General features: G+C 44.3%; 1 protein-coding gene across 4 annotated transcripts in view; it reads left to right on the forward strand.

The window, feature by feature from the left end:
• Ptprj (protein tyrosine phosphatase receptor type J) overlaps positions 1-10690 on the forward strand; it is a 159533-nt gene extending 148843 nt beyond the window's left edge. For all 4 annotated transcript variants that reach the window (XM_038329876.2, XM_038329874.2, XM_038329875.2 and 1 more), the window contains 6 exons: positions 330-403; positions 493-627; positions 2162-2281; positions 6027-6187; positions 6762-6897; positions 8895-10690. In XM_038329876.2, the coding sequence (XP_038185804.1) occupies positions 330-403; positions 493-627; positions 2162-2281; positions 6027-6187; positions 6762-6897; positions 8895-9053 (785 nt within the window). In that variant the 3' untranslated portion in view covers positions 9054-10690. The remainder of the gene's footprint in view (positions 1-329; positions 404-492; positions 628-2161; positions 2282-6026; positions 6188-6761; positions 6898-8894) is intronic.
• Positions 10691-11834: the final 1144 nt, after the last annotated feature.

Raw genomic sequence — 11834 nt, forward strand, 5'->3', positions numbered from 1 at the left:
CTTTATCTTGAAAGCTTGTGAGGTGGTTTTGAGATGTGAATATGGTTACCCAACACCTGTCCTTCTCAGAGCAGACCCCCAGGCTGCCGGGAATAAAGCTTGGTCAGGCTGGGAAGGTGGTAAGAACGTCGACCTTGCTGCCAGGCTGCCTAGGTCACCCTAATTCTCGTGCTCAGGCTGTTACACAGCTTCTCCGCCCACAGTCACAGTGAAGTGTGAAGCCGTGTGTCAGGCAAGGGCGGCCAGTTGGTACTTCTAAAAATTCCCCATGTGCAGCTTTCCTGAAACTTGGCTTACAATGAGGCTCTTTCTTTCTTTTAATGCCACAGATGATATTTCTCGAGTCAAACTTTCAGTCCAGACCCATTCAGCGGATGACTACATCAATGCCAACTATATGCCTGTAAGTGGCGGCCCTTAGCGCCGGTGGCTCCTCTGAATCAGAGCATCTCTCTCTGTGTCTTGAATGATGACTGAGTGTTCTATTTCTAGGGCTATCATTCCAAGAAAGATTTCATTGCCACACAAGGACCTTTACCCAACACTTTGAAAGATTTTTGGCGTATGGTTTGGGAGAAAAACGTATATGCCATTGTTATGTTGACTAAATGCGTGGAACAGGGAAGGGTAAGTATCTTTTGAAAAAAAATATAAATTAATTATTGTTGTAGAGTGTACCTTAAAATCCATTTGTTTTTAAAAGAACTCTCTTCCCAGATGTTAACACCTTTGTTCTTAGAAAATATGTTCTGTATTTTTAGCTTTCAGAGAGGTTTAAAAAAAGTCTTGAAAATACATTCTACAATGTTCCTTTGTGAGCTCATATTAATATCTGTGATTGTATCTGTGCTGGAGTTAGTGAGCAGATGGAACTGGGTTAGTGCAGTGGACACTGTGGGCCTGGAGCGGGTATCCGAGACCATACAGCCCTGCTCCTGTAAAGCCTGCCTCTCCTGCCTCTAAGCAACCAGCTCCTAAATCTTTGATTCTCAAACTTAGTTTTTGACACAATAAACAAAATTTCAGACTTATGCCCGGGGCAAGTCCCAGCAGCCCCCTCTCTCCCTGTGTGGTCTAGAACCCTCCTGCCAATTCTGTCACAGATAGGTCTCTTCTAGGGATAAAGTCTCACGTTTCCCTAAATAGAGATGAGTTGAAAAACATGCTAAATTAAAAAATTGTGTGCCTGAAGAATGAGAATTAATGTTACTTCATGGAGGATTATTAATGATGATTCTATTTAGTGCCTGGGGCCTTGGTCCCCCTCAGCACACGCTCTGCTGCTGAGCAGTGCCCCAGCTGTCAGTGCTTTGTGCTTTGTTTATGTTTGTTCCTGAGACAGGGCTTCACTCTTAGCTCAGGCCGGACTTGAACTGCATTCTCCTAATGGCTGAGTTTACAGGCATGAGCTCCCACGCCTGGAATAAGGTCTTGTCTTTTCTTTTCTTTTCTTTTCTTTTCTTTTCTTTTCTTTTCTTTTCTTTTCTTTTCTTTTCTTTCTTCCCTCCCTCCCTCCCTCCCTCCCTCCCTCCCTCCCTCCCTCCCTCCCTCCCTCCCTCTGTCTTTCTGTCTTTTCTTTCTTGTGGTTTCTTTTCTTGAGGAGTGAGACTTAGCACCTGAGTCAGTTATTCCTACACTTCCCTGTCTGCCAGAGCCATCTGCAGGGTGTTTCTTTCTCAGCCGTCCTTGTTGAGAGTGGGGTCTGACAGCTCAATGCTATGGCTGCTGGCGGCCAGGTGTTCAACATGAATGGTGCTGTCCAGGTGGTAACTGGAACTTGTCAGACATACTTCCTTAAAATTGATTTTTACTGTGTTCTGTGTGTGATGTGTGTATGTGTGTTGGAGAGTAGACATGCCACAGCAAATATGTGATGTTTCTGGAAATGGGATCTGAGTCCCAGATGCAGGCCATCAGGCTTGTGCAGCAAGTGCTTTTTGCTGCTGAACCATCTCACAAACCGGATTCATTTTTCTTCAAGATTCGTTTATATTATTTGGAATTATTGGTACATGTGCAAATCTGTGTTTGGGTCAAACAGAACCAGCTGAGGAACTAAACAGTGCCAATGTCAGCCTCATGACTTACTCTTCCTCGTGAGACTTTGAGGATGGTGGTGGTGTGATTCCTGTGTTTTCATGCAACCAATCCTGTGTTCTAGACCAAATGTGAGGAATACTGGCCTTCCAAGCAGGCTCAGGACTATGGGGACATAACTGTGGCAATGACCTCAGAGGTTGTTCTTCCAGAATGGACCGTCAGAGATTTCGTGGTGAAAAATGTAAGTCAAGATTGATCTGAGAACATTATTGGATATGAATTTGGAAATGGTATATATGTTGAAAATAACTAATATTTGATGAATGAGAAAAGTGTTTTTGCTTCTTCTTCTTTACAGAATTAAAATGCCCATAACTACATGCTCTCTAAGGAGCCCCTAGCTTTATTTTTTTGAGGGGACTTTTGTGTCTTTTCTGACTAAATGAGTCTCATGAGCATGGCTGTGTCAGTGATATGCTTTGGGGTGGGCGCTTGCTGCTAGGAATAGTTCTTACTAATCCCAAGGTTCAGATTCTGGGGCAAATGCACTGTCCTCCCTTCCCCCCAAAAGTTACAAAACCAAATCCGCTTAAATAATAGGACATTTTAGGAACTGAATTTATTTTTCTTTTTTAAAGAGTGTTTGAAAGTAGAGAAAGTGCTCTGTGTTAACAATGATATCTACTTTAGAGCTTAACATATTGGGGGGTCTAAAAGTGTTCATCCCTTTTAATCTTGTCGGCTCAAATTTGAGTCCCTGACATAAAGAAATAACGTGAAATTCAGGCGTGGACTCATTAGTTACAGATGAGTGTTGTTTATTAGTTTACTAGTTATTAGTACTGATTATTAGTCACGGTCTCAGTGTTGTTTATTTTTGGAAGGTTATTTAGAAGGAATGGCTCCTTTAGGGAATGAGTAACCTTTGTGTTTATTTTCATTTCTCTTGGGTATGTCCAGTGTCTGCTATTTTATTATTACATGTTCTTTGCTAATTTCATACATAGTTGCAGTACATTTAGATCATATCCACCTCATCAGCATTATTTGTGGTGTTTGAACAATTTGGAAACCACATGCGTAGCTAGCTTTTGGAGAATGGATAACTAAACTCTGATTTATGTACATACTGTTATCACCGTCTAGCTTTTAGAGATACTGCATATGTAGACGACATACAGCCAGGCTTTTACCCCTGCTGCTTTGTTCAGCTGTGAATTCAGCCAGCCTGGGACTGAGTAAACATCGTGTTTGTATTTAACATGTACAATCAGGCCCATCATTTATTTCATAAGCCATACAGCATAACAACTGTTTAAAATACGCTAGGTAGTACAGCTTAGAAATGATCTAAAGTATAGTCACATGTCAGGGGTGTATTCTAGGGAATGTGTCTGTGTGAACATCGTGGACTGTACTTAGCCCTGGATAGTACAGCCTGCTATGCACTTGGGCTGTGTAGTGTGTACTGTCGTATGTGTATGACTGTGTGTGTGCAGGTTGCATACACACGTGGTTGTATTACTTTGAGAACCTGAACATTCACAGATTTTTCCTGGGATCAGTCCACGTGGATCCCGAGGAATGACTGTAATTACCATGAGGAGATGTGAAAAACTAGTGTCCGTGGTCCATACTGGGAGACAGAGTTTTAAGACAGTGTCTTACTAGGTAGCCAAGGCTGGCCTTAACCTCATGAACCTCTGCCTCAGTGTCAGTCCTGGAGTTTAGGTTTATGTTGCTTAGCTTGGGGCAACGTATATATTAAAAGACTATGTATGTATTCTTTTATAATTTTGTTATGTGTATGTAGACATACACATATACACTATGCGTAAAAGAAAAGCCTAGAAGTAGATTCAGTGGTGTTGTATTTTAACAGGGGCTGATATATTGGGTCCTAGTTTTTAAGAATGAACCTTAAAGATTCCTGAAGATATAGGTAAGGCAAAGTATATGAAATACTACTTCTTACTAGTTACTGATTCGCAGGAACTATTTCAGGTCCTTCTTTGGAGATGTTGAGCACACAGTAGCCTGAGCACCTCAGTAAGGTCACAGTGAGTGAGGAACCTTTGAAGTTTGTCATGCTGATTTCTGCCGCCTTTGCCCGTTTAAGTTGACTGGCATATCTGTTATCCACATCTGCTCCTGCTTGGGGTTCACTGGGGAATTGTGCAGAGAGTTGGCAAAATGACTAAAGAAAATGCTATTGCTCTCGTTGTGTGTATATCAAGGAAACTACAGATTCTAGGGATTTCATGCTCCCCACTGAAGTCTCTTCTTATTTTAGGACCCAATACAGGCGTTCACACGGCATTTTCTGCAGTAGTATTTTGTAATTTTGTGAGATGCGTACACACATTTCCTTCTACAGATGAGAGCACCACAGACAGAGCTCTGCTGTTCTGACCACCACCCCTAGTCTGAGTCCCCGCCCCCGCCCTCACGCTCCCCTGCCCCCGCCCTCACGCGCCCCTGCCCCCGCCCTCACGCTCCCCTGCCCCCGCCCTCACGCGCCCCTGCCCCCGCCCTCACGCTCCCCTGCCCCCGCCCTCATGCTCCCCTGTCCCCGCTCTCACGCTCCCCTGCCCCCGCCCTCATGCGCCCCTGCCCCCGCCCTCATGCGCCCCTGCCCCTCTGCAGAACTCCTCCCAAGAACTACTTTGCACTGTTTTTGTGTCTCCTCTCTTTCCTGCTCCTTGCAGCTGGTTTCTTTTCTCAGTAAACCCTTATGATAACATTTATGATGTTGGTTATCTGTGTGATGAGGTTCCCCAGGGTCTTCTCCCCTATTTCTCAATCTTTGAATAATATAAATTTGTTGATTTTATAATGAATGAACATTAAAAATTAGCTTCAGTGATGGAGATGCCCAGTGCCCAGCTGTGGAGGACATATGTAAGGTCAGTTAGACAAATGAGTATAGTCAAATTGAGGACAGGAAGGGACAGGACTGGCCCCAGAGAGCTTTGGCTTTGGTAATTCCAGGCACATGCATGGTCTAAAGTAGAATACAAACTGGTGTAATTATTAGATTTGTCAAAATAGTGCTCACTGTCTCCTGCCTGCCACATGTTGAAGTAGCAGACTGTGAAGTGTGTGTGTGTATGTGTGTGTGTGTGTGAGAAGGTGTAAATCACAACCCCACACCAGTTTGGAGTTATGATTAATAGAATGGTTATTTATTTAAAGGGGAAAAAAATTACAGATCACCGTCCCAGCCAACAGCCCTCTGCGCAATCAGGAAGGGAGCCTAGTCGCTGGAAGCAGAGCCGGAAGCCAGAGAGCGAGTGGAGGGAAGTGGCCGCATTTTTAAAAAGAGAAACCACGCCCCAATGGGCTGGTATCTCAGCGGCTATTGGCTTAAGGAGCGGAAGGAGCTCCTGCAACGTGTGTGTGTGTGTGTGTGTATGTTCTTTTTGTAGACCCCTATAGTTCTAAATATTTGCTCGGTGTTTACTGGTTGTGTGTTCCATAGATTATCTGGAAAGCCCAGGACTTACCAGGTGTCTCTTGCCCAGCATATGCTCCCCTCCTGACCATACTTAGGGAAATGATTTTGGGATTTAAGGAAATGTCATTTCCAAGTGGACTGAGGAATGGGGCTCATCCAGGAGGAGCATGTGTGTGGGTGTGGGGCTCTCACTGACTGGTAGCTGAGAACAGAGGTGATATAAACTCTAAATTGACTGGGTGTCTTTGCTCCATTTGGGGTGAGTATCAGGGGCTTACCCCCATTTTCTCTGAACCTCTGCTGCAGGTCTTTAGTGGGGCGTATGAAGCCCTTCCTTCCTGGCAGTGTTAAGAAGATTTGGTGATGGGGATAACCAAATTGGAATTGGTTATTGGAACTGTGCCTGCCTGGCTGCCTGTTGTCCTGCTTGTGGGATACAGTTCTCTGGCACTGCTTGACTTCTCTCATTGTTGTGGTAGTGTAGCATACCCTTACTGTCTGGATCTCTAACCCATTTTGTTGGCTTCAGATGCAGACAAGCGAGAGTCATCCTCTGCGGCAATTCCACTTCACCTCCTGGCCTGACCATGGTGTCCCTGACACCACCGACCTGCTCATCAACTTTCGTTACTTGGTCCGAGACTACACGAAGCAGATACCTCCGGAATCACCAGTCCTGGTGCATTGCAGGTACACCTGGTTGGCAGCTCGTGTATGTGTGACAACTGAAAATGCAACACCCAAGAGGAAATGCAATAGATAGTTGGAAACTCAAGGAGAGTCTGCACGAGGGTACCAGGGACTTAGTCCCTGAGCCATGAGACTGTATATAGAAAGGAGTTAGCAAGCTGTATAGCCTGTGGGCCAGACAGGGTTAGCAACTTGTTTTTATATATAAAACCTCATTGGAACATAGTCATGCCCACTGACTTTCTGCAGTGTCATGGTCTGCTGAGCTAAGATATTTGCCATCTGGTCATTTACAGAAAGTGCACACACTCCTACAATAGGGCTTCATAAATAAGTGTAACTTTTTGTCCTCGGCTTTAGGACCATTGAGTATCATGGAGTAGGAGATGGTTTAGCAAGATGTTTTGTTTGTGACATTTAACTCAAGTGAGTTCCCCAACTTGCTTGAAGATGCAGTTGAGCAACAAAGTTTGTGTCAGCTAAACAGTGATAATGGAGATGTGGGTACTGGTAGGAGAACTGAGAGATCCATGGTGAAGGCAACTGAGATGATGACTCATGCTCTGTTTTCCAGTGCTGGGGTCGGAAGGACGGGCACGTTCATTGCTATCGATCGTCTGATCTATCAGATAGAGAATGAGAACACCGTGGATGTGTACGGTATTGTCTATGATCTTCGGATGCACAGGCCTCTGATGGTACAGACAGAGGTGAGGCCCCATCTGCGTTTGACATTTTGTTCTCCCCATCTGTCTCTGAAACATCAAATGGAGTCACATGTTGAGCTTGAAGCATTGGACTCTTCTAGATATTTTTGACTTTTGGTTGTATATTTCTTTGCAAGTTCTAATCTAAGTTGTAATTAAATCACCTGACACAGTGGCACCGGTGGGAGCACACGTGCAGATAGTCTTTACTGCTTCTGACTTTTGAAACAGCCTTCCTTAAGATAAAGAGATTGCTTATTTTTATTATGTCTATATGGGTGATTTGCCTATATGTATGTCTGTGTATCATATCCTGTTAGAGGCCAGGAGAGAACTTTGGGTTCCCTGAAAATGGTTGGGAGCTGCCATGTGGGTGGTGGTCTTAACTACTGAGCCATCTCTCCAGCCCTCAAATGAATCTTCTTAAGTCTTTTGGCTTGGTTTCCAGATTTTAGATTTGTAAGACTGATAGTTTTTAGTCTTTGTTTCTAATAAGATCTGACCATCTTTAACATAAAGCTAACAGAACAGTCTTACCGTACTACTGGTGGGAAGTAGCACATTGCCACCGAAGCACAAACGCGGTAAACCCTGTTAAAGATTCTCAGGGCTCTAGCAGGGTGGCCGGGCGTGCTCTCTGGGATGTTTGCTCTTCTTGGTGTCCTTGGTAAGCTCATATCTGAGGCACGTTTTCATCACAGTGTGGTGGGGAGCAGCTTCCTCAGAGGTGGATATTCCTGGACCAGGATGAGAGCAGAATATTCATTTTGTTTCAGGCTGTTACCCTGTACCAATTTAGAAACTTATGAATATGTGCTATGTTTGAGTCTTGTAGGGAGTGTTCTAGAGGTCTGGATACATTGTGTGCTTTTGCATGAGTTGCATGATTGTGAGAGAAAGAATGAAATTTTGCTTCTGTGTTAGATTTTCACTTTTCTGCTATAGTTTTTAAAGAATTAGAATAGAAATCTGTCTGCAGAGTCTTCCCTCATCTTTCTTTTTCCATTTTTGTGTCCTTGTGTGTGCATGCGTGCATGTGTCTGTGTAATTGTCTTAGATTACTTTTCCACCTTATTCAGTGATGCAGGGTCTCACAATCAACCCAGAGCATGTAAATACGGCTGATTTAGTTAGCTGACTTCCTCTAGGGTCACATTCTTTTTCTGAGGCCACACCCACCCAACATTTCCATGGGTTTTGTGGATCTGCCATTTAATCCTGCTGCTGCATGGCAAATATTTTAACCACGATCCCCCTCTCCAGCACCCGATCTTTCTCACATTTCAAAAATAATCTATGAAAAATTAGTGTTGTAGGAGTACACAGAATACATTTCCCCTCTCTTTTATTTCTTTAACCCACTTCCTAGAGGAAGACCATATTCACCTTTAGATTGTGCTGTGGTTTGAATCCCCACAACCCCTGGGCTCTGGGTTTGAGCCCCAATTGGTGGTGCCGCTTTGAAAGGCTGTACAACCTTCAGGAAGTCGGGCCTTGCTGGAGGAAGGGTCACTAGAGGTGGGCCTTAAGGTTTTGTATCTGGGTGCCATTTCCTGTCTGCCTTCTGCTTCCTGGTTGTGAATGCAGTGTGACCAGCTTATGGTGCTCCTGCTGCCATCCTCCCCCTATCGTCATGGGTTGTGTCCCTTCTTAGGCTGGGAGCCAGAAGCACCCCTTCTTTCCTTAAATTACTTCTTGTCAGGTAATTGGTCATAGCAGCAGCAGGTCACACCTGACAGCAGGCCTGCAGGACTCTGTATGCTGTGAATATGTGCACACATACATATGTGGAATATTTATTTGGAAAAGATAAGATCATGTTTTACATATAATGCTTCCTTATGAGGTTTTCTCTTACAGTACCTGGTTATTTTTCTGTGTCGGCATGTTTCCTGTCTTTAAACAGCTCCCTCTAGATTCTGAACTTGCTGTGCTGGTTTATTTTGCCACGGTTTGGGAGACAGCAGCACTTATTGGTTCTCTCCTTGTCTTTGCTCCAGGACCAGTATGTGTTCCTCAATCAGTGTGTTTTGGATATTATCAGAGCCCAGAAAGACTCAAAAGTTGATCTCATCTATCAGAACACCACCGCAATGACAATCTACGAAAACCTTGAGCCAGTGAGCATGTTTGGAAAGACTAACGGTTACATCGCCTAGTTCCAAAGCAAACCCTTTCTGGAGTTAACCAGACCGTCACACCCACAGTGAAGGAGAATGCCCTGATGCGGACATGTGTTTATATGTCTCATTTCTCAGTTCTTTGTTCTGTTCTGTTAGAACTAACTACCTTGGAGGGCATGAGGCTGTGCGCGTAAAACAAGGCAGACAGGGAGTTGGGGCTGCCAGGGGCTGTGCACAGGTGGGGACAGGGTGGACAGGTGTGGACAGGCTGTGCACAGGTGGGGACAGGGTGGACAGGTGTGGACAGGTGTGGACAGGCTGTGCACAGGTGTGGACAGGCTGTGCACAGGTGGGGTATCAATCAGCTGCATCCTGATTACCCATGGGTTGGGATGACTTTTTTTTTTTTCCCTTGAGAATTGTGGAAAAACCAGGAAAAGTGAGCTACGATTTTATTTTTCTTTTCCAAACAGACAGGTTTGTTTTCTCCCTCTCTCTCTCTCTCTCTCTCTCTCTCTCTCTCTCTCTCTCTCTCTCTCTCTCTCTCTCTCTCTCTCTCTCTCTTTTAGGGCTTTTCTATGATTCACATGCTAAAGCCGGGATTATGTTGGGTTGGATATATTTTAAGTATCAGAGGTCTATTTTTACCTACTGTATCCTGGAATCTAGCTGATGGAAGTACATAACTGTGGGTGTTTATCATGCAGGGAGGGGCACGCGGTGCCTTTTCTGCATGGGTTTCTATTTGAACATGTGCCTTTTTTGAATTATGCTTCCACAGGCAAAACTCAGTAGATATCTCTATTTTTATATTGAATCTCATCATTGGAGTATACAGAATATTTAAATGGTAACTTAGTATCAGAGGTTTGCCTTCTCGGTAACATTCCTGTTCTCGTTTGATTAGAGGAGGCTTTCTCTGTGACCCATTTTTTGCATAGATTTGTGCTCCATTGATTTTCTTTCTTTCCCTCCCAGTTTTCCTCAAAGACTTCTCTTGGTGACATTTTCATCCCATTGCTTGGTTGAGAATAGAAATTTAAAATATCACCACGATACTCTCGGTGGGGTGGGGTGGGGTGGGGTGGGGTGGGAGAAAGAGAGAAATTGTCATACCATGGCATACACCCCTTCCCATTCTGTCTTCTACTTTCTCTCATTTGTCTTTGGTAAGAAGGATTATTTAAAGGTGCAATATGTGACTTAGTGGTTCACGATGCTCTGGGTTTTTAGTAATGTTTTACTCAGGTTGGCATTTTACGTGTGTCTCTGTGTGTGTGTGTGTGTGTGTGTGTGTGTGTGTGTGTGTGTTTTATAGCATGGTGACCTGTGAACATTTCAGTGTGAACTCAGATTAACCCCTTTTCCCCCTGAAGTCCACTGGCTTTAGACTCTGTCTGCAGTGACACACATCATATCTGCTGTATATATAAATACTAAACTCCTACACCAGTCATTCCTATGAACTGAGGTGTACAAAGTTTGATTTGTATCAAAGATGTAATTATTATTTTTAAAACCTCTTTTCACTACACTGCTGCTGTAATTACTTTGAGTTTTAAAGAAAATGTAGATTTTTTTTGCTTCAGGTGTGTATTCACCAAGAATTTTAGGATTTATGAGGATTATTTTATTGGTACATAATCTGTAAACTTCTCAAGGCATTAACATGACAAGATTTGTGTCTTTTATTTTATCTTGTGGCTCAGGTTATATTTGAGGAAGTTTTGAGTTTCTTCTCTAGTAGGCAATGAAGTATATAAGGTCTTATGAAGGAATCACCAAGTCCCTGGAGCCCTGGGGCTGTTTTCCACAGGGATACATTCTGCTGTATGTTTGGGACAATGGTCTCCTGTTGAAGATGAGCGTGGGGGTCTTCTCTGAGGTCCTGGCCACTGTGGGCCCTGGCATTCTGTACTCTGCACTTTGATGACTGTGTGCATGGTCACGAGTATTTGAGGGTCATAGAGGGTGAACCATGGTGCACTTAAAACCATTGGTTGATCAGAGTTGAGGTGCTGTGTGTGCTCTGCCCCCCTTTCCTTCGAGGTACAGAGAGGATTGAAAGGGGACTCAGAATGTCATCATGCTTTGGGGGAGAATTTTGCTTCTCAAACGGAAACTGCACTTTTTTGCTAATTCCTTTGCATTTGAATGTCCATTCACTGTCGGGTCTTTCAAGGAAAGGACTGGTCAGGGCAGGTTGGGCCCCTTGACTCCATCTCACCCGGGACTTTGACATTGCAGTTGTGAATAGGGAAGCCATGCTGTCCCAAGGTGTGAAGGAGTGAAGCTGACTGTGGACGTATCCCCAAATCCCATTTAATCTGCCCCCTAGCATGCACTGACTCTGGGGTGCTCTACAGATGGGCCTGTCTGGTGATAGTTCTGTGCACCACCACCCGCCCTGCTCAGTGCGTTAGGACCACTGTAGTGAACAGTAGGGGTCAGATCTGGTGCAGTGCCCGAGCCTGGCTCTACTGCCATAGGAGAGGCGGAGGAAAGGACTTGCCCCAGCAAAGTCCTGTAAAAGATTGGAGTCTCTTAAAAAATGAAAGCAACATGATTATAAACATATTGTATAAAAATGCAAAACACAGAAATCTCTGCTTCTGCCTGTATGGATCTGGAAAGTCCTTAGGCACCAGCCCCAGCAAGCCAATCTCACATATTATTCCCAGGCCCAGGAAAAAAGCTAGTTACTGGTAGAGAGATGGGGAGTTCCAAATAGACAGGTCACACGAAGGTCACCATGCCATTCCACATCTGGAGAAGGGCTGTGTGGTGGGGTTTGCCTAGCACAGTCAGTGGAAAGGG

This window comes from Arvicola amphibius, chromosome 5, assembly GCF_903992535.2.
Source record: "Arvicola amphibius chromosome 5, mArvAmp1.2, whole genome shotgun sequence".
Taxonomy (NCBI): domain Eukaryota; kingdom Metazoa; phylum Chordata; class Mammalia; order Rodentia; family Cricetidae; genus Arvicola; species Arvicola amphibius.